This window comes from Musa acuminata, chromosome BXJ3-9 (assembly GCF_036884655.1).
Source record: "Musa acuminata AAA Group cultivar baxijiao chromosome BXJ3-9, Cavendish_Baxijiao_AAA, whole genome shotgun sequence".
Lineage (NCBI taxonomy): Eukaryota > Viridiplantae > Streptophyta > Magnoliopsida > Zingiberales > Musaceae > Musa > Musa acuminata.
Window position 1 is genome coordinate 45,934,075 of NC_088357.1, and position 22,127 is coordinate 45,956,201.

At 35.0% G+C, this 22,127-nt stretch overlaps 2 protein-coding genes and 1 non-coding gene across 6 annotated transcripts; all 3 read left to right on the forward strand.

Annotated features, from left to right (window-relative positions):
• The first annotated feature begins 23 nt into the window (after positions 1-23).
• Positions 24-4,888, forward strand: LOC135649262 (ADP-ribosylation factor-like protein 2). The gene is made up of 5 exons (XM_065167465.1): positions 24-183; positions 267-377; positions 713-875; positions 3,269-3,349; positions 4,466-4,888. The coding sequence occupies exons 1-5, from the start codon at positions 119-121 to the stop codon at positions 4,601-4,603; spliced, it is 558 nt and encodes a 185-aa protein (XP_065023537.1). The 5' UTR covers positions 24-118; the 3' UTR covers positions 4,604-4,888.
• Positions 4,889-5,917: 1,029 nt separating this feature from the next.
• Positions 5,918-5,990, forward strand: TRNAR-CCU (transfer RNA arginine (anticodon CCU)). The gene has a single exon. It is a non-coding gene; the product is annotated as a tRNA-Arg (tRNA).
• A 2,420-nt stretch (positions 5,991-8,410) lies between these two features.
• On the forward strand, positions 8,411-22,096 carry LOC103999094 (E3 ubiquitin-protein ligase RSL1). 4 transcript variants are annotated; one of them, XR_010501212.1, is made up of 8 exons: positions 8,411-9,582; positions 10,016-10,752; positions 13,292-13,754; positions 15,136-15,216; positions 18,009-18,210; positions 18,322-18,588; positions 20,004-20,129; positions 21,838-22,096. XR_010501212.1 is itself a non-coding variant. In XM_009420751.3 (4 exons), exons 2-4 carry the CDS (start codon positions 9,187-9,189, stop codon positions 13,671-13,673), a joined length of 1,515 nt encoding a protein of 504 aa, XP_009419026.2. In that variant the 5' UTR covers positions 8,411-9,058; positions 9,161-9,186; the 3' UTR covers positions 13,674-13,934. The 4 variants fall into 4 exon arrangements, 1 of the variants encoding a protein (XP_009419026.2); XR_010501211.1 differs by lacking the exons at positions 18,009-18,210; positions 18,322-18,588 and having other exon boundaries at positions 15,136-16,701; XR_010501213.1 differs by lacking the exons at positions 18,009-18,210; positions 18,322-18,588.
• Positions 22,097-22,127: the final 31 nt, after the last annotated feature.

Below are 22,127 nucleotides of genomic sequence, written 5' to 3' on the forward strand. Positions count from 1 at the left end.
GTTATAGGGTAGACTGGCATCCGTAGTTTCTCGGATCGTAGCTCCTTATCGGATCCCTCGGCTCTTCTTCTTCCTTCTCTGCCTTGTCGGCTTTGCTCGTTCATTCGTTCGATCAATCATGGGGCTTCTTAGCATCATAAGGAAGATTAAGAAGAAAGAGAAGGAGATGCGAATCCTCATGGTGTACGTGTTTTCGCTTCTCTCCATCCTTCACATTTCACTCACTTCTCTCTCTCTCTCTCCCTCGATGCGTGGTTGGATCGCAGGGGACTGGACAACTCCGGGAAGACTACCATCGTCTTGAAGGTCAATGGCGAGGACACCAGCGTCATCAGCCCCACCTTGGGCTTCAATATCAAGACCATCAAGTACCAAAAGTTAGTCGCCGTCCTAATCTCTCTCTCTCTCTCTCTCTCTCTCTCTCTCTCACACACACAGATACACACACGCATGCACAAGATGTGACTGTTTGATCTTGATTTGGCCAAAAAATCATAATGGAAGTGAAACTATAAGTCTCCCTCCTTTTGGAAATGACAAAATAATAAATAATGAAGAAAGTAACATCTTTGTGTGAATTGATGTTGTTTCTCCAAATAAAAAGTGAATCTAAAACGAATATTGTTATCTCCTTTACAAATGCCATAAAAAGAGGAAAAAAGAATCAAAACTTGGTATTAGATGATCTGGATCTGGTCTTGGTGTCCTGCAGGTACTCCCTCAACATATGGGATGTTGGCGGTCAGAAAACTATTAGGTCCTACTGGCGGAACTACTTCGAGCAGACGGATGGCCTGGTGTGGGTCGTTGACAGCTCTGATGTGCGGAGATTGGATGATTGCAGGTCGGAGCTTGAGAATCTCTTGAAAGAAGAGGTGCGAGATTGATTCAAATATCAATTATGTTTGTTTTCTTATGCTTTTGATTCTTAGAGTGGGTTTATAAGTTTAAATATCTGTCATTTTGTTATTAGTCTTAACTGCTAATTATTATAAGTCTATTGGAAAGAAGTAACATGGTCGGCAAAGGCTACATGCAGATGCTTCTACGATTTGCTTTTGTTACATGAAGTTGGCCATTGAAGTTCGTCTATGCAAAGGATGGGTCTCTGGATCCTACTTTGAGGCTTTTAACTCTGATCCTAGGGTTGGCATTGTTTCCTAGGGAAGAAAATTTCATCCTGAGATTCAAGGCAATGCTTTTGATAGTGGCGCACACATAGCACATAACATGTTGGCTCATTTTTCCAAGTTTTAGTTATTATTATTATTAGCCTTCTTATCACTATAGGTACATGTTATCTAAATGAAATTTTTAAGTAAGAAGTTTATTAATAATTATTCTATATATTTCTTCCATTATATTGGTTTCCTCTTTTATCATCTCTTTACCCTGATGGAAGTTTTATTTATGAAAAATATATTTATTGCATTTGTCAATCGATGGTCAAAACATGGCTGCAGTATTAGGGGTGTGAAAGGGTTGTTCTATAATCATGTTAGTTTTCTTATTCAGGTTTTATCTAAAATGTTCAATTTAACTCAAAATCATTATACTTAGTTTTTGCTGAATGAACACTATTATTTCATAATTCATTTTGTGCTGTGTCAATCTCTTGTTTCTCCCAGTAAATCTTTTATGTTGATGTGTTGGGTTTGAATCATGCTCTGTGGTTAAGATTGGCACCACAAATATCCATCGTCAGCAATGGCACGGCTTAATTTGAAGATATTCTTGTTTCACCATTTTCTATTTTTCACCTATAGTCAACTTGGAGATCATTATATATCTCTAAACATGAAAAAGTCAAGCATGGTTTAATTGTACAGAGACATATAATTAACTTGGTGTAATTACTTGTGATTTGTGCGGTTGGAACTTACATTGACTTAAACATTTGAGGCAATGAAAAGAAGAAATATTGTTTTACACTTTTGTATTCGCTTGAGTTTTTCCTGATATTAGTGTTAAGTATTGACACATGCTGTGTGTGTGCCAGCAGAAAAATCAAGCTGATAAATATTCTAAGCACTTTGCCCATTCAAAGTTGAAGCATATCTTCTCATGATAGTATTTGTACGATGCACAAGAGAGCTAGTTACTTTAAGTTTATGGGTGTGAGTATGCCCCTAGATCAATTTCTATGCCTTTTTTTGGGCTTCATCTGTTGGCTGTTGTATTTGTGGGAGATATTTGTTAATGTTGGTATCTTCTGCTTTGTTGTATATTTTGATGCTTTCATCATGTTGTGATTATCTAATCAACATCTTGTTTCATTACTCACGTGTCCATCTGACCATGTCAAATTTATTTTGCTTATTCTTGTATTATTATCACATCTTTGTTCACTGTTGTTAATTCTAAAGATAACCTATGAGATTCCAATTGACTTACCACTATTATATTAAAAAGGCAACACAGTGTACAAAGATCTTACCAATGCTAATTTGAGGAGGGTCGATATAAGTAGTCTTATCCTTGCAAATAAAGAGGTTATTTCTATGGCTTGAACCCTACTCATCTGTGTTGTAGAGGAGCACATTTACTGTGACATCAAGGCTTATCCATACCACTATCATATGGCAACCAAGATAGCCTTCATATATGCAGCATCTAATTTAATCACCCAGCTCCAATATGGTTGAACGTGAGACCTTTTGTAGAATATGCTGATTGGAAACATATATCCATTTCAACAATCAATGTGGATAATAAGATGTAAAGCAGCAAATTTACTGTGACGTAAAGGCTTGTCCTTACCACTATCATATAGCAACCAAGATAGCCTTCATATATACAGTGTCTAATTTAATCCCCCAGATCTCATTTGGTTGAACTTGAGACCTTTTGTAGAATATACTGATATGAAACATAAATCCATTTCAATAATCAATTCAAATCATAAGATGTCAGTGTGGCTCATGATGTCCACTGTCAAGGCAGACAATCTGCCTTTGAAAGGTTGTATTGTTTGATAGAGGGCATGAAATGTTAATCGATATTCAACTTCATGGAAGGTTTTTTTGATGTGAAGGCTGAAATGCAAGACACCTTAAATCTGTGCCTCCAAGAATAGGTCAATGACATGAGATTGCTTTGTATCTTATTCCTTGATGTTGTCTTTAGAAATTTAAGTTTCTATTTGGAACACATTTTTCATGCGGCTATCACAAAAAATTATTAGAACTCAATGCTTGTTTCCTTATTTCTTTTGTGGATATTTAGTGGATAAAATATCTAATGGATAAATCTTCTGTGGTTTTGACAGAGGTTATCAGGGGCATCTTTGTTGATCTTTGCAAATAAGCAGGATATCCAAGGTGCTCTCAAGCCAGCAGATATAGTCAAAGTAAGATTACAGATGATATCCATGTGATGCATTTGGCATTTAATCATTTGGATCTTTGAAGGGTCTTCTAAATGTGTAAACATGACATATAGTTGTAAAGGTCAAAATAGATCAAACCGGCTTGGGTTCAGACTCGGCTTGGATTGATGTTGATGTTGGTTTTGAATGCTACATAAGGCTGATCCAAATCAGATCTAATTCTCTGAAAGGGGGGCAATTTCACCTTTTTTCTCATAGGGCATGGTGCAATTATCCGAGCTAAGTAGGGGCTTTCCGCCCAGAGAATGTGTTTTCCCAAGCAGACTGAAGCAATATGGGCCTTGAGAGCTCTGTGCTTAGCTTGTCCTCCAAAGACCTGCCACATTGCCAGACAGCTTCTAAAGTTTCTAGAATTGTCTGGGAACATTTGTACCAATTTTAGATAGTCTTTTGTCTTTATTTTTTAGTAATACGAATTTTCTTGCGTTAAAACCTTAATTAATTACGGCAGGTCAAGCCTTCAGACTTGGACCAGAGCTTTGAACCAAATGGTAAGGTTAAATGTGTTGAGTTGCGTTGGGTTATTGGCTTGAGAAGTCGTCACCACCCTTAACTTTACCTGACGAAACTTGAAGATATATGCTTACACTGCAATATTTCTGTATCTTTTCTATCATCTATTAGCAACAGCTAGGTTAAATCAAACATGCTGATTGTGCATTTCATCAGTAAGACTTCTGTAACATCTTTATATTACCCTTTTCCCTCTTCTAATATTTTTTATTTTGTGGATCATTCAATTTGAGAAATATTATGATAGATTTTTGAAAATGAGCTTTGTGGAACTGCAAGGTCTAGTTTATTGAATCTCATTATTTTTCTTGAATAATGTCAAATCATACTTGATGCAGTCTTCTCATTCCCGGTATTTCTTGTTGGTCAAGAATCTGGCTGTATTCTCTTGTTGAGCTTCAAAGTTGGCATTAAATTTTTTCAATTACACTTGATGCATTCTTCTCATTCCAGTATTCTATTTGGTAAGGATTTGATCTTCAAAACTGGCACTAAGTCAGCTATTAAATATTTAAATTCAAGTGTCATTGCTCCTCTTCGATAATATGATCTCCATTTGTTCAGGTACTAAATTTAGATGCCATGGACAAAACCAGGCATTGGCAAATTGTGGGATGTAGTGCCTATACCGGGGAAGGTTTGCTCAAGGGATTTGATTGGCTGGTGCAAGATATTGCTTCTCGGATATATATGCTCGACTGAGAATGAGAATGATATATGGATTGTGTTACGATATGGCAGGATAAAATCTTCGACAAAATCCCTATTGTTCAAGCAATCCTACGTATGCTCTGAGAGTTGGACCACCGATATTTTAATCAAAGATGATGACATCTTTACATTTTCTTTTCTTTGATATTTATGCAACAAACTATGGTGCCATCATCATGACACTTGAGCAAAATGGCCTTCAGTATTTTCTTGTATTTGCTTTGGAGATGATATCATGATAATGAAAGGTTGGTATTTTGTGTGGTCTTCTTGAAACTTGTTCCTAAAGTTTATTTGGATGAATCTTCTGGCATCTATCTTACAAAATTATGTATAACTCATTATATCAATCCTTATAATGTAGCTAGCCATTATGCCCTATACACAAAAGGTTTTCTTATGAGCATTCATCATCTGTAGTGTATTTAACATGTTAGTGTTAGCTGCTACTTTCCAAACTTTGTATTAGAAGGAAGACATAATGTCACTTTCCAACCTTTGTTTTAGAGAGTAAAGGATGTCAGATGTAACATGCCATGTAGTAGAATGCTTAACTGGCAGTTTGTAATATCTGGATGCTTGTGCTTGCATAAATATGCTAATGTAGTATTTGCAAATGCAGGCTATCTTGTCCAAATCTCTGCATTTGCAAATCCTCTTTACATAGCTGCTTGAGTTCATAGGAGACATGATCATCTCCCAACTCATAATTTTGTCATGGTATAAGAGTCCGATGCTACTCATTTATGCATGTGATGTAGATGATTAGAATTGGAATTGTGGGAACAATCTTTTTGTTCCCAAGAGTGAGACCAGCTTTATTGACCCTCACAAACCCCTCATTGATGGGAGCCCTTGTGCTGTGTCTGGGCTTCAACTTTTTCAGACAAGGGATGTTAGAACTTTTATGAGTTCTCCCATTCCTATCAACTTAATATCTACACTAAGAAAGGATGCAAACCATAGGTGATCATTCTTCTGCTTTCAGTGTCATCTTCAGTCTGCTATTTGTTTAATGCACATTATGTTTCTTCATCATCTCTTTGAGTGGTGTGTGATCAGATTTTATTCACAAGTGATACTGAGCAAGTTTGGGTGAATTGGGAATTGAAGCCTTTGTTGATCATCTCTCCCCTACATCATGGAGTACATGAGGTTGAGTTTATGTTTTCATCTACCAATATGTGATGAATTATTTGTCATTGTATTTTCCTTTTTTATCTTACTATATTTTGAAATGTGGGAATCTAAGTAGATTGTAGTGTACATTTGTTTAAATAGAAATATATTGCAAACATAACATAAGCGCCTGTAGCTCAGTGGATAGAGCGTCTGTTTCCTAAGCAGAAAGTCGTAGGTTCGACCCCTACCTGGCGCGAAACTAATTCTTTTTCGGTAAATTCCGAATAAAATAATTTATTTATTTTTTTAGAAATACTTCTTTTTTATTTTTATTAAAATAATTTTTTAAATAAAAAATACTCTTACTAAATTTTTATGATAAAAAATAATGAAGCAAAAGATTCAGATCTTATGATGATCTCTATCTATCTATCAAATGATAAATGATGAAAGTAAGATTGACTAATAATTGATAATAATATTTTTTGAGTTTTTATTGAATCTCAACCAACACAAATCAGTCAAACAAACTCGGTGCTAACTCAATTTTAATTACTTGAAATTCTCATAAATCTTAATTAATAATAATAATAATAATAATAATATTATTATTATTATTATATATTAAAATTTCATAAGATATTGATTGAAAATTTAGAATACTTTGATATATTTCAAAATAAAGTATGATAGATAATATTTCTAAAAAATATTATAATATTTATTTTCATTTATTGATAATGAATGGTAATAAATAAGAAACGTTCTCGGTTATAATATTTTTATCACTAAATTAAAAATATATAACTTTAATAAAAAAACACGATGACTAAGTTTTAATTATTTGAATTTTCTACTAATCATGATTATCAAGGTTGCTATAAGTTTCGAGGTATTATAAAATAACTTATATGAGACTTGGAATGGCTTTCATGAAGGTTTTAATATATATTTATATTTATATAAAGTTTTCCCAAGCACAAGGTGGCATGGGAGTGTGTGATCGATGCACTATGGCCATGCCATGCACGTGACAGTGGTGAGTCCATTTGATTCTACAGCACGTACTTACACATCTTTCCACGAGACCACAGTAGCATGGAATCAGTGTCACTTCTCTTCTTCCTCTTACGATGGAGATAGAGAGAAGGGGTGCTTTCTCAACAACAACAATAATCTTGCTCACGTCTCTCTGATCTCACAAATTTAGGTGTGTAGTTTGAAGCTTTATTCCCTTTTTTTATATCTCCATAGATGTGATATATATATATATATATATATATAGAGAGAGAGAGAGAGAGAGAGAGAGAGAGAGAGAGAGAGAAGTACTTTGAAGTATTCGAGGTGCATATAAATAGTAGAGTATTAAGCCAAATGTGTCGCAATCAAACATAAACTCTTCGACGGTGTTGACCTTTTCGTGTGGAACCGTTCAAAACGTTGGATCATAATCAAAGTAGAATAAGTTCAGAGGTTGTGTTGGAGTTGCCATTTCTTTTCTCAAGTTGGGATGATAGTCAAGCCAGGGGTGGGTGGGTTGATAGTTCGATTCCATCTTTGCCACCTAAATTGATTATAACGTATTTTAATTAATTCACAAATTACTAAATGATAACGTAAAGAAGAAGCATGAGATAAAAACAGCAGAGAGAATTGTTCTTTTTATTCTGTGTATTATATATATATATATATATATATATATATAGTTTTGAGAAATTTTGATGAAGCATCCTAACTTAAAAATAAAAACTATAAATTTTTTTTCCATAAATAATGATTTTATCCTTGGTTACTGATCGTCTCTTCACATTGATAATACATATGCTTTTATTACTAATTATGTCAATCCTAATCGTCTCTATTGTTAATTGAATCTATACGCTACCCATGTTAGTCTGATCATACTTATAAAAAAAATGTGAAAAGAAGAAGTTGTGATTGAAAAATAAGAGGGTCATCAGTAGAAGATGAGGGCAAGGGTGGTGAGGGAAGAGTGAGCGAGTGATAGACGATTATTTGGGATGATAACATTGTCAAGTGTGCAAGTCAACTCATGCATGAAGTCATATGTAGCCAGAGAGCCCTTACCTTTATCGTGATAGAAGAGGAGGTAAGTTAAAAGGACAAGACGAAAGCTACGATAAATTTAAAGAAGATACGAGTAAAATAATTTTTTGATATAAGAAAGGATGTTGTATGAGAATTTTTAGAAGTCAGAGACTTATTAATTTTTTTTTTAAACTATAGATTTTTTTTAAGAATTCTCCCATATATATATATATATATTTATTACATGTAAAAGGTTTAGAGGAGTAGATATAATATCAAAATTTAGAAGGGTATATATGTTCTTTAAAGGCTTTAAAGAGGCTAAGCATGTAAAACTCTCCGCCTTTAATGACCCCCATAAACTCTTCCTTAATAAAGAAATCGTAGATTAAATGGATGGCTTCGATAGGGGTTGGGTGCAGGAAACGCCCGTCGGTGCCCCTATAATATATATATAACCAGCAAGCCAAATGGACGGCTGATACACGGGCAAGATGGTGGGCCCCGCAAGAAAGTACATAAACGGACGGTATATACGAGCGTTGGAGCGGTGGGGCCCCGAAGCTTAATTAACTAATACCCGCTCTTCACCCCAAAAATTTGTACCTCCCCGACGCCTGAGCCGAATTATTACGCCGCGTCTTTAACGCCACCTCCGTCGCTTTAAAGGAATCTTCTTGCTCTTTTGCTGCCGCAGCTGCCGCCTTCTGAGCCCTGCCTTCGATTCCATTCCCGGTGACGCTTTCGTCTCTTTCCGAAGAAGACCGGCGGAATAAAGAGGGCCCTCTTTTCGGGTCACGCGACTCCCGAGTCCCCTCTCTTTACGGTTCCCCTCGGGAAGTTTCTCCCGAACGCGAAGGCGTAATCCGGAGGCGATGGTTGGGGGATCGGACGAGGGGTTCTTGGCGTCCTGCGATACGGTTTTCGATCGGTTGTAGAGGCGAAAGGAGCCTTCTTTTTCTGTTTCTTTGGGTCGATTCTTGCGTGCTTGGTGGTTAATTTGGGTTGTGGGTGTTTGTGGTGATTGCTGGTGACGGGATGGGGCCCCTCGTTCCTTTTGCGTAGTCGATTCTTGGTGATTTTTGGTTTAGGAATTCTATGATTTGGGGTGTTTTGGGCTTCGTAATCGTGGGTTTGGATCAATTGGTGTTAAGATCTAAGTGGACGAGCAGGAAGCTGCGATTTCTCCGGTAAGGATTTTAGAGTTGGGTTGATTTGGAAGGAGTGGCTGACAGATTCTCTGAAAATTTGGCTTTTGGTTCCGTGTTGGATTTGGTGAGTTATGAGTTAATTCTTTGGTTCAACACGGATGAACGCTGAGAAATAGTTCTTTTTTTTAATCGAAAAAGAAGTTATTTTTTGTGTGTGTTTTCGAAGGGTTTAGAAGACACGGAAGCTGAAAAATGGAGAACATGAATAGCTTTGAAGAATCGTTCGATAATTCCGATGTAGAAGATGAATTCCAAAGCTGTTGTACAGAAGACGAGGAGTGGCACGACACGGAGGAATCTTTGGCCGAAGGGTTCAAGGATGATCTCGATGAACTTTCGTTAAGGATGTTCTTCAAGGGTGTCTCTGCCTCGGATTTGCACAGTAAAGAATCTAGGGTTTCTGGAATTGGAGTAGTAATGGAAAGGTCTCCTGGGATTCCCTTAATTCAAGTGCAGAAGAAGCTCGATTTCCATGTAGAAGCATTGGTGGCCGAGCACTTGGCACTGATGGATGGTCTATTGGCAGCTCTGCAGAATGGTGCCCGAAGGCTCTATGCGTTCACGGATTCAGAGAAAGTTTATTATCAGGCAAGGAATAGACTAACCAAGAAAACGAGAAACCTGTTTTGACTGCAACTCGATTTTGTATCGGTATTTCTTATGCTGTAGTTTAGGAAAAGATAATTATGAATTTTGTGTTTGCTTAAACAGGCACCATATGATTCTATTGCACCATAGTTTGACAGCTTATTTTCAGAATATTTATTTGTATTTCTGTGCTCCACTCCCTGATCTCCATTTAGGTTTAGTATTGCATGTGAGAAAATTCTGTTAGTCTCCTTATATTGTCATACTCCTCACACAACAATAGTTGAATGAACATTCTAATTCTTATTTTCTGCTTCCCTCACCTTTTTTGTGTTGAGATTTATACAAATTGTTTTTTTATTGCATTTCAGTGTCATATATTTCTATATTGTGGGATGGATAAATGAGATTGGTTGTTTAAATATTTTTGCAGATAGCAGAAACAGAAATACTTGATGACCAACTTTTGGTAGCTCTAGGACACAGAATTCTAGAACTTGCTGATCAACTAGAAGATTTTGACTTACAACTTGTTTCTAGTTTTGAACTAGAGAGGCCATTGCGCTTGGCCAAAGAAGCAATTGGTGACTGTGCAATGGACACTTGTTCTATCTGTAGTGAGGAAAAGATAAGTTCCAAGATGATAAAGATAAATTGTTCTCACAAATTTTGTTCTGATTGCATGTTTATATATGTTGAACACAAGTTAAGGACCTTACAGGTTCCTATAAGATGCCCACAAGCGAGATGCAGAAATTTTATTTCAGTCAGTGAGTGCAAGTCCTTTCTTCCTGTTGCTAGTTATAAGATGCTCGAGAGAGCTGCAATAGAAGCAGATGCTCATAATGGAGATCGAATCTTTTGCCCGTTTCAGAATTGTTCAGGGTTGATCAATTGTGTCAATCATTTGTCTTCTAGAGCAAGCTCATCAACTCAGCCAGACATCAACTGTGTTGAGTGCCCAGAGTGTCACAGAGATATATGTATTGGCTGTCGTGTACCATGGCATTCTTTGATGACATGTGATGAGTATCAGAACCTACCTGCAGAAGAGAGAGATGCAAGGGATATCACTTTGCATCAATTGGCACAAAATGCTAGGCAGAGACGCTGCCAGCAGTGCAGGCAAATGATTGAGCTCGCAGATGGGGGCTACCACATGACCTGCTGGTACATCGACTATGCTTTATGATATGAACTATTTTCTGAGAATTAATGGTCAAAGTTGAATGAATACCAAGTTTTTAAGTTCTTTAATTGCATAAGATTATTGATTTATGCATATATCAGTCAGACTATTTACTGTAGAAAATTTTGTTGGCCTTTTGACATGAGATGTCTTCTCTTTAATCCATATCATTATGATATAGTAACACCTATCTTTCTTTCATGCATGGCATACATTTACTAGCGGTTTGTTTAAATACAATACCTGAATTTCCTAACTGTAACTGGTCCTTTTCTTGATGTTCCTGTATGAATGCATGCACTAGACTTGTTGGAACATGATTTATGTTCTCCAACAACATCCTATCTTTGCTGTCTAAAATCATTTGACTGCTTCTATACAAAGGCACTCTTGAGTCATTTTACCAATTTCTTATTGCCACAAAATAGATAGTTATGTACATCTCATAGAACTGATGGCCCTCAAACTTTCTTCATAGCTGGTATTCTCATTATGTTATTCTATCTAGATGTCAATGGATAACTAAACAATGCCTTCTTAATGGTGGATATATGTAATTGGTCTTCTTTAATTCTGATTTGAGGGAACAATCTATCCTAGGACTTATATCCAAACTTTTGGTCTCCAGTCTAGGAGCTGTGATAACTGTAACTTGGAAATGGAGGTAAAAAACATTACTTGATATGATTTTTTATTTACTTTAAGTTGGGCTTAAATTTTTGTTTGGTATTAGTGCCTTCATGAAGTCCTAAAAGTGGCTTTCTGGAAAATCTGGTAATATTTTCTGGAAAAGAGAAGGAAGTATCGAAGGTCAACTTAGGTCGTTTGTGAAATGTGACAATTACAAACATATATAACTTTGAAGCACAGAAATTAATTTAATATGCACCTAAATTTAGATAACTTTGATTTAATCAGTCACCAATGTGTCAGTAACAGGAAATTGTTTTTGGCTTCATAATGGTAGGTATTAATGCTCCTTGTACATCAACTGTGCTGTTTGGTTGCTGCTGGTCCAAAAATTGCTAATGAGCTGTTAGTTTACAGCAATGAGATCTTTTGAACTTCTATAAATCATAATAATTGTAGAAGAATGAAAATTTCTATACCTCTTTGCATAATTTCATCACTAGAAAATTAACATTTATATATATGAAAAGCATGGACATGATACAAACATCGAAACAGCAAAATAGAGAGGTGTCAATGTTGCAAATATTATTGTAGTGCAAACTTAGGGAGCCAGTTTCTTTTACTTTTCATTTTTTTACTATTTGTACACTGCTACCTCAATCGAATATTTTAATTACCGGTAAGGAAACAGATGCAGCAAGTACAGGCAGACACATGCTTGCACAAAGGAATTCCGTGGTAAATGCATAGGAGTAAAGGATAAATTGTTTTTTCTTGAGTAATGGAGAAATAAATATCTTTTTGAACTTCCTGTGGTCACTGCTATTAGATTTTGTTTTGAGAAGAGAATTATTATCGACCAATTTTCTTCTATTTATCGGTATGCTAGTATTTATAAACATCTAATGAGCTTGGAGCCAAGGATATCTTTGTAGGTCTGAAATTCATCCTTGAGTATGTCGTAGGAGACTGTTAAACTTTGAAAATTTTGTTTTCTTATTGAGTCATGAAGAGATACGTATCATTTTAAACTTCCATGGTCACTGCTATTTGATTTTGTTTTGAGAAGATAATTGTTATCGACCATTGTTCTTCTATCATGTGCATCCTGGTATTTATAAATGTCTGATGAGCTTTGAGGCAAGGGTTTGTTCATAGTTTAAAAAATTTACTCGAGTATGTCCTATGGGACAGTCGAACTTTGAAATTTTCTATTAGATAGAGTTGACTTACATGGTTGAGTATCATAAAAGATTTGTCTAAATCTCTATAATGCTACAAGGAAGAATTGATGTGTGACCTGGATCTATGTTTATTCCTTGTATTCTACCTTTGTTTATTTAATTTTTTGGAAATGGTTGGTAAGCTTTCAGAGAGCTTCCTATAAAAATTTCCATATGTTATAAGTGCTGTAGGGTCTGCTTAGAGTGTATTAATTTTAGAGGCCTTTTGTCTATCTGTAACTTTTGAGCATAATTATCTTTATATTAGCCTGACTTTCATAATTGTTTTCTTTTCCAATGCACAAAATCTTGAAGCATTGTCAAGATATTTTTTTAACTTATATTCTTGGATAATTGGAATCAAATAGATTTGACTAATGAGTTTACTTTTCACCTGTTAGTGCTAGACTGTTCTCAAACCAATAATATGAAGTCTGTCTGTTTCACCATTTCTTTCTTTACTAGTCCTTTCTGTTCTGATCAATCATATATAGATACATCAAACTGCTAATGACTTGTTATCTTGAAACTTGCCTCCTTTCATTTCTCAGAGACATATAGTTGTTTTCTTCCATAGGCTCTTCTGTTTGTCAGGTTGAAACAGCAAATAGTTACAACTTAAGTAATCAACTGTTTAACATAATTTTCGTGTTGGTAATGTCAGGTGCGGGCATGAGTTCTGCTATTTATGTGGTGCTGAATATAGGAATGGGATTCAGACATGTCAATGTGCCTTTTGGGGTGAGAATAGCCTGGAATCCTCTGCAACGTCGAATCAAGAGTCAGAGCTGTGGACTTGGGAGTCTTTTGATTCTCTGCCGACGGTTATGGATGAGTACTCGGAGCAAGAAAGAGCACAACTGGCTCTGATACAAAGGTTTCTTGCTGGAGGATTCAGCCTTAGTGAACACCACCACCCTTCCCAATCACCCCCTCGGTGTTCTGACTCATACATGGATACCATGAGAGACCTCCACCAGCTCCCATGGCTCGAGAGGTTTGTATCTGTGATTAGTGATAGCTACCATGAGGATTTTGTCCAGTGAATTCAGTTCAGCATCCTGCTGCACACTGTTTCTGGCTAATAAATGCTGGCATTTCTCAAAACATGGGGTAAAGGCGTACAGGTGAATGTACAAACTCTTACCTCATAATATATAGGGTTTGCTATCAAAATATTTGGTGCTTTGGAGACTGTTGTTGATAAGTAGTATGCTTGTAATGGGAGTCATATTCTAGAATCTAGAAAATGTGGTACTGTGTGAAGGTTTGGTGAAGTAAAGAGTCGCTTCCATTGAGTTAATTAATTGATACTCTTCCTAGATTATCTTATTAGATACAAACAGGAGTATTTTAACCTTATTGTCATTACAAATCAAGCAAAAAGTTTGAGTTGAAGAGAAGAGGAAAAATTAAGCTGTGACAAATTTGGTCGTGATCCCGGAGAAAATAATCTTTTACCAAAGGCTCATTTTTCATATCAGCAGTTATTATTTTCTTTAAAACTGTGATAGTATCAAAATAGGAATAGAAATTGAAAATTTTCATCCAAGTACATGTGTATTAACTGATTGGAGACTTGAAATCATGGGCTCGTAGCTATTTTTATTGTCAACATAATTCATCAGGTTCTCTTGGAGAAATGAAAATATTATCACAATTATGATACATTCCCTCCAGCTAATTCTAGTCGTAAGGTTTGTGATGTTATTGCCCTATTATAGCACATTCACACTCAGATCTATGTATTGTCCTATTTTATAGTCATGAACTTTGTGATGTTATTGTCCTATTTATCACACAGATCAGTTGTATCATATTGTCTGACCTGACAACCATATGCTTTTTAGTACCCATGTTAGGGCCTAGTTGGTAAGAAAGATGGCATTGTTTAAGCTTTACTGGGAACAAGATTTCAACTTTTCTTTCACTCTGTTGTGATGGATCAGAATCATGTTCTTTGCCATTCGTCCTAGTAATTGGTCACTGAATAGTTGGTCAGTCAGTACAGTCCTTAAGCAGGGCCTGCATGATTCATTAAAGCAACTTGTGAAAGTGACAAGCCAGGCTTTCTCACCTAATGCTTCTATTTCCTCCCAAGTGAAGGTACCACTCGATAGTGTTCTTAACTTATTGATGCAGCTGAAGCTTTTCATTTTGTTCTCACTTCTTAGCTGAAAAGCAAGTCCACCAATGAGAGATTCCTGGTTTTTAGTTGATCATATAATCCATGTATGCTTTGTTATCATATGGTTTCTTTTCATGATAACATAAATCATGTTCAGAGCTACACCCTTGATTTTTCCACATGGAAGAATATGGAATATTAGGATCAGCTTTTTTTTCTTATACTATCTCCCTCTCCATGTGCTTCATGAACAAGCTAGGAGAGCATATCTTGCCTAGTTTTGTCTATACAACTTTTAAAAGTATATTTTAGAATGTTCTTAAGCAATCATACATGGACTATGACCACTTGCTGTTCTATTATACTTTTTTGGTGAACAGGTTGGCTAGTGGCAGACAAGGCTGACAGATGATGAGGGAAATCATCCTTAAAAGTGCCCCATATGTGATCCTATTCTTCCTGTAAGTAGCCAAGGAACAATGATAATGAAATGTTCTCAACCTAACACAAAACAAAGTCATAGATAACCCTAGATTTGTTGCTGTGTGTGCTTAGCAGGAGAATGGGCAATAAATAATTACATCAACTACTCCTTTTATATAAGAGATAGTTATCACAATGTTCTTTAAAGTTATTTGCCCAACTGAGTGCAAACAGAAGGTACCTTAATAATTGAGCACTTTATATCCTGTGAATAGTTGCAGTTCTGGTGCGCTTGTCCTTGGATGTCTGCTCCAAGATGGCTTTCTTGACCAAGAAAAGATTAGCATTGAGGACAGACATCCTATGATGAATTCTCAGTATCTTTTTCTCAAACTTGCCCCTGCCTCCCATCTTCCTCTCTCCAATACATCTTCTAGTTGATACTAACAGAGTAAAAGAAACTCACTCACTGAATGCAATTTTACACATCTGAAAGTTAATAGAATGTCCTCAGGAATTAGAAATGCTTCTCAATTTCATAAATTTTTCTCAAGAATTATTAGGATCATCTGTTGATTGGACTGAATGATTTTTCCATGAGTTGATAAGGATATATAAAAGGAGTAAATGAGAAGGCCTCTATATTCCTAATGCTCAATAAGGAGCTGCTGTAATTGTTGGAATCTGTTGTATGTCTACACCATATGTTTTAGTAGCTACTCTATGCTTTTAAAAATATTTCTGATATAAATCACACAGAACCAACTACAAGGGAACAAATGTTTACAATTATAGCATAAGTAATATGTAGTATTGTACTATGATATATATATATATATATATATATATATATATATATATACACTTTATAAACAATATTCTTTTGTTCAATTTCATTTCTTTTATTATATATATTTATTTATCTTTATACTTAATATGACTACACAAAATAATTGAAGTAAAATACATAAAACTAAGGAGGAGACAGAATGATGACTAATATAGTGTGACTAATAAAAGGTGGAGCAAAAGGGTGTGTTGATATTTTTTAGAAAGAGGAGGTGCTAAGATGGAATAATATTTTATTTGGAAATTAATATTGTTCCCATTACCAATTATGATTGTCATCAACTAGTTTAAGTTATTGTATATAATGAATTACCTAAAATATGTTTATTATTATTATTTTTCAATCAGACTAGTTTTCTACATGATATCATATATATATATATATATAATCTTTAACTAATAATCATATCATGGTCAGTTGGCTTTGATTAATTACTAACGCATGCATCATATGCTAATTTACAATTTTTGCTATATATATAAATATAAATAAATTAAAAGAAATATGAAGGTCTTTTTCCAAAAAATTCTCAAAGAAAAGAAAAGAAAAGAAAGCTTCTACATTTAATTTTAATTTTAATTTAGTTAAATTCAAATAATAATAAATAAATGGAAGGGAATACTCTCTCGTCTCGTCTTTCCCATCGCGAGCGAGTGCTCTCTTAGTCTGCAATGTAAGTGTAGTTTATGATTGGGGTGTTGTCCGTCGTGAATGCCCCCTCCGTCTCCGATCCAAACCCTTGATTTGATTTCCTCTCTTTTCCGTCCCGATCCGCAAACCCCACAAGCGGTCTCCGCTTGTTTCGCGGTCTCGAACGAAATCTTCCGTGGAATTTCGTTCATTCCATCGATTTTCTTGGTTTGCTTTCGGTTCTTCTTCATGCCTTGTTCTCCCGCTTAAATTCTCTTCATTGATGTTCCTAGTGCTTATCTGAATCTTGAGGTATGCGAATGGTTGCGATATATGTTTGTAGTTGTTGTTTCTTGCGGTGTGTAAATGGTTCTGCCCTCTTTTGTGTCTTTCCCTCTTTTTCCTTCCTCGTTCCATGTTGGTAGGTTTATGTGCTGATTTCTTTCGAAACTTGATCTTGCTTGTGGGCCTTCTTTGATAGCTATGGCCTGTTTTGTTTAGCTTTACAGTGAAGCCTCGATGCACGTTGTTCTCTTTGACAAGCAGTCGTTGGAGAGCTGTGTGCTACATTTTATAGAGATAGTCTGACATGTACTGGTAGCAGACTCTGTAGGTTTTTGTGTTGGGTTTTAACTGCTTATGTACCCATATTGAGTTGAACTGAGATGGAAAGGCCAGTCAATTCCAACTGGCTGTTCTATCTAAATTTGTAAGAGTTCAACCGAGATGTTGAATCATGGAAGATAATAAAAGATGAAAATTGCCCTTAGTTTTGATGTCACTGAAAGTAGATTAAAATTTTCAGTATAAATGTGGTATCTCGGGATACACATTCAACACTAGATATGTTGATGTAATTTGTAAATGTATTATAAGTGTGGGTTCTGGTAAGGATCAATCTTCACAAATTTAAATTATGAAATACATTTAGTTAAGAAAAAGGTTGAGTTGGCTTTGACAACTCTGATTTTGGCTGAAAATAAGCATATGACATGTATCCTTTTTTTTATTTAACTGCTATAATACTTTTAAAAATGAGGGCCAACAAAATTGTACATGTTGGTATTTTAACTTTCACCAATCTATAATTTTTACAATTAATTATTTTAAGGAAAATTTTGTTGTAATGTACTAAGTGATGGTTTTTTATTTATCAACTGTCTTTTTTCATGTGCTTAAATGAACATCATAATACACACTACTTAAATGGGGTTACTTTTGTCTTTCTATTCTATGCCATCTCATAGATAAACAAAGATTACTTATTCTAGTTTTTGTAGACTGATATTAAGGTGATTATGTGATGGCCAAAAATGCATATTACTTTATTTTTGTTGGTTTTTATTTCAGTCAAGAACAGAGTATGAAGTATCATTCAGTTCTGTCCAAGATTTTTAAGACTTACAAGATAAAGATTCCTGGAAATTCAGTGCTGAGGCATCTATGAATTAAGCTTAAGCATCGTAACCCCGCTTCAGCTACTTTCATTTTTTGAATCTTATGTCTATCTCATCTTTTTCACTCTTCCTAGAGTCTCAACTTCACCCTCCAGGTGCTGCTTTCTCCTAAGCTTGTGAAGTTGAATTTTCTTATTTTATAATAAACCAGTACATGATATTTTCTTTATCAAATTTATGGTCTTTTTTTTTGGGTGCTGTAACAGAAAATCTCGCATGGGCTAAATTGGGAGAGATTAAGTGATTATATTTGATATGGATTTGAAATATTGCCTTTATGGTTACATATGGGATAGGCTATTGGCTCCCCAGGCCCTATTTGCATGAGGTCTTCATAATGCTGTGTAGATCCACAATCATGCCAGAATTGTGACAGGTGGCTTTTGATGAGTTTAGGTAACAGATGGACATAAGGTGTTTTATGACATAATGGACACAAGATCATCCATCTCTACTCCGTTTTTACATTGGGGGTGAGATTTTTTAGCAATAACAATCATTATCTACTATGTGTTTTATGACATAATCATTAACCAACAATCATCCTCTCTAGATCCTGCATCAATCTTTAAATTTCTGTACATCGATTCTAAGCAATCAAGTTTCTTCCAATGCAGGATCTACAGAGTATCAATATATGGAAATTCAAAATTGGATTGTTTGGGAACACAAACGACCCATATCCCATTGCCTTGTCCATATATCATTTGGTGTTTGAAAGTTTAGTCAGTTTTAAAGAAATTACAATGATCTCATATCAATTAGACTCGACACATTGTTTGATGATTTTGATTGTATTAATTTCTTGATCATATTTTAACAAACATCACTCTGCTGATAATTTGTATGCTTTTGAAAGTTCAATATTAGAAGGAAAAGAAAAACTTCCCTTTTGAATCTTGTCTCATCATTGTCAAAACAATATGTATTCAACAAATACACTTGCACAAATGGTATGCATCAGCAATATCATCACAAAATACTAATTTAACCCTCTCGAAATCAGTGATGATGTTGTTTTTTTTTAGTTTGTTAACTGAATATTTCTCCTCTTTATGAATAACAAGATCCTGTCATGTGTACAAGATCAAATCCTGAATCAGTTCACAGCCATCTTGTTTCAAGTAGATGTGACATATTCTTTGTTGATTTTGATTTGTAATTCTTGATTACAACTCAACACAACCATCATGTTGCTAATATTTATTTTCTTGGCTTTCCTAGCTTTTCCTGTCTGTCACTTTTTGAAAGAACTATTGGCACTGTTTATAAAACTTGGAAGAACCAAAGTATTCATTCTTGATTATAACTCGACACGAGTTCATGTTGCTGGTTATTGATTTTTTTTCTTTCCTAGCTTTTCCCATCTATATCATTTGTTAGAACTACTATTGCCCCATAAAATTTATGAATCACCAAGGAGGAGCCTTCAATGTCAGGGAGTGTATTACCCTTTGCATGCTAGTAATAATAAATGCTGTTGATGTCAGTCTCGACTGAGTTAATCTGTTGTTTGGTGGGAGAATTCAGTCTTTCTCTCTTTCTTTTAGGCCAGTCCCTAGCCGTATGGGAGCTAGGAAGTATGAAGCATGCAAGTTTGAAGTATGGGGATCTTCTGTTGACGATGAAATTTTGTTGTAGTTTGTAGAATATATTTTCATGCATAATACTTCAATATACTGAACTGACAGAATTTGACCATGAAGTTTTATACTGCATGCTTTCAGAGCATAAATGAAAAGAGACATTTCAGCTTTAGTGTCTGGTGGAGGGCCACAATCAGGCACCGAGAGATCATGATTGAGTGTTTATTGACAAAGATTGCTAATCTGTCATAGTATTCCTATATAAAAATATTAATCTATTGATCTTCGCTTTCCTCATGCAGGAGATGGAAACTCTGTGAGCCCACCACTGCAATGCTTGATGGATGTCCAATTGTTTCTTGTTCAAGTTGTCCAACATTGATTGTGCCCCCTCTCAACTCACAGGATCACAGCAAAATCCTTCTTTGGTACATCTCTAGATTGCTCTTTTTCTTGCTCTCTCTAGATTATTTATATAACTTGTTAGTTCATTGATCATAAACACTTTTACTTCCTAAGTTGTGCTATATCCATGTCTTGTCAAAGGAGTTTTGATCAAAACATATAATCTATATAAAAATCTGTGAAAACAAATGACATTTAAGTTTTTGCATCTCTCCTTGGTTATGCATGTCAAAAAAATGTTCTGTATCCTAGATAAACATGGCCTGAAATGTTAGGAATACTAGCATTGTCAGTTAGCCTAAAATTTTCAATCTTATTTTTGTACTAAGGCTAGTCCTCTAGCATACAAGAACGATGATATTAGATATGTAAGAAATTTCTCACAAGATAGTGTCTATGTTTTAGCTTTGTAACAATTGATGTATAATAACATTTCAGAGGAAATCATTGCAGAAAAATAATGGTTCATTCTCATTTATTCTTCAATGGATACAAATAGGCATATGTATAAGATCTAAATAATATAGTGTTTAATATGTGTAAAATATATTCACAATTAACAGAAAATCTCAATCCGGCAATAGTTGTTAAGAAAAATATCATCTCAATCAATCAGGTGAATCTTCATTTGTCAGTTTTTACGCAATGCATTACCAATTTTCAATCATTACAGACTTATCAACCTATTTCCATCACATTAGGGGAATTTATCAAACAATATCCAAGGCAAGCCATGTAAACAGTGCCTATTTCTCTCTATTTTGGCACAATATATTTTTTATATCCTTTTTCCTAATAATGTCCATGTACAACTTCTGATCTACAATCAACCTAATGATATGACATGGGACATGACCTTCCCATCTTTTAGGACTTTAAACAATGGAAGTAAAGCAATGCCATGATCAAACATTGTCGTAGGGCATGGGGTAGAAGAAACCAAAGGAGTTGATTGCTTAAGATACCAAATGAATTTAAATCTCATGTTGTAGGACCCTTGAGCAGTAGAGATCACTTTGATAGACACACTGGTTGGGCTCTTGGGGAACATCAAGTGGGAGGTGGCCCCCTCTTGGATAAGCCTCTTGTGTGCATTTTGAGACTAATCATTGTCATTCCTTTCTTATTCCTCAAGCTTTCCTCTTCATCCATCAATTATTGGAGAGCTATCTCTTCATCTACTTGATTTGCATACTAATTTGCACCTATTTTAGAGAGACAAGGATCAGGCACACATGTTAGTCTATTATGGTTTGAGGACATATTATACCTATGTTTGGGTTGTAGAAGAAAGAAAATATAGGATTGAATAGAATATGATTTTTTTTTCTTTTTATCCTTTATTCTTCCCAAGATTAAGAACTCCCCATAAGTTGAATCTTTTAGGACTATTTTTTAGAATTATAACTTTAGAAATACCTAAATCTAAGATAAGACATCCAAGTAATTAGCATACATGATTGCATGATATCTGTGTGTTAAAGGAGTAAATATATAATTCAACATGAAGCAAACCTTTTTTTACTCTCTTCTTTTTCATATTTATGCCGAAATCTAAGCAATAAAAAAGACATCTTTAGATATAATTAATCAAGCAAAAACATAAAAATATGAAATTCAAAGAATATTTTTTTTCCTCTAGAGAAAGACTCCTAACTATCCCCAATTCGTCAATGATGATTATCCAATCATTATTTTTACGCATAATAAGAGATTTTATTGCCTGTACAGCTACAAGAAGTATGCCACTCATAAGGATCAATGGAAGCTCTACAAATGGAATTATGAAGCTCGGAACGCATTTTAGGAGCTTCTTCTGATGAACAGTGAGTTAAGTCAGGACATGAAGCAATTTCTTTTTTCCTTAAGATAAATTCCATAAGATATCAAAGAAAGCTGCACTCATGTATGTGGACAAGTGGTGCTCGAGCACTCATTTTACAGAAGATGTTGTAGATGTTTGTTAATTTACAATATTATTTTATGAAAATATCATGAGTGTATTGATCACTAGACTGAGA

What these genes read in the sequence shown, in the direction of transcription:
- LOC135649262 (XM_065167465.1), top strand. Translation starts at nt 119, where the DNA reads ATGGGGCTTCTTAGCATCATAAGGAAGATTAAGAAGAAAGAGAAGGAG. An exon ending in GAGATGCGAATCCTCATGGT is followed by an intron (nt 184 to 266) that starts GTACGTGTTTTC and finishes GTTGGATCGCAG; the next exon opens with GGGACTGGACAACTCCGGGA. An exon ending in AGAATCTCTTGAAAGAAGAG is followed by an intron (nt 876 to 3,268) that starts GTGCGAGATTGA and finishes TGGTTTTGACAG; the next exon opens with AGGTTATCAGGGGCATCTTT.
- LOC103999094 (XM_009420751.3), top strand. Translation starts at nt 9,187, where the DNA reads ATGGAGAACATGAATAGCTTTGAAGAATCGTTCGATAATTCCGATGTA. An exon ending in CAGAGAAAGTTTATTATCAG is followed by an intron (nt 9,583 to 10,015) that starts GCAAGGAATAGA and finishes ATATTTTTGCAG; the next exon opens with ATAGCAGAAACAGAAATACT. An exon ending in GGCTACCACATGACCTGCTG is followed by an intron (nt 10,753 to 13,291) that starts GTACATCGACTA and finishes TGGTAATGTCAG; the next exon opens with GTGCGGGCATGAGTTCTGCT.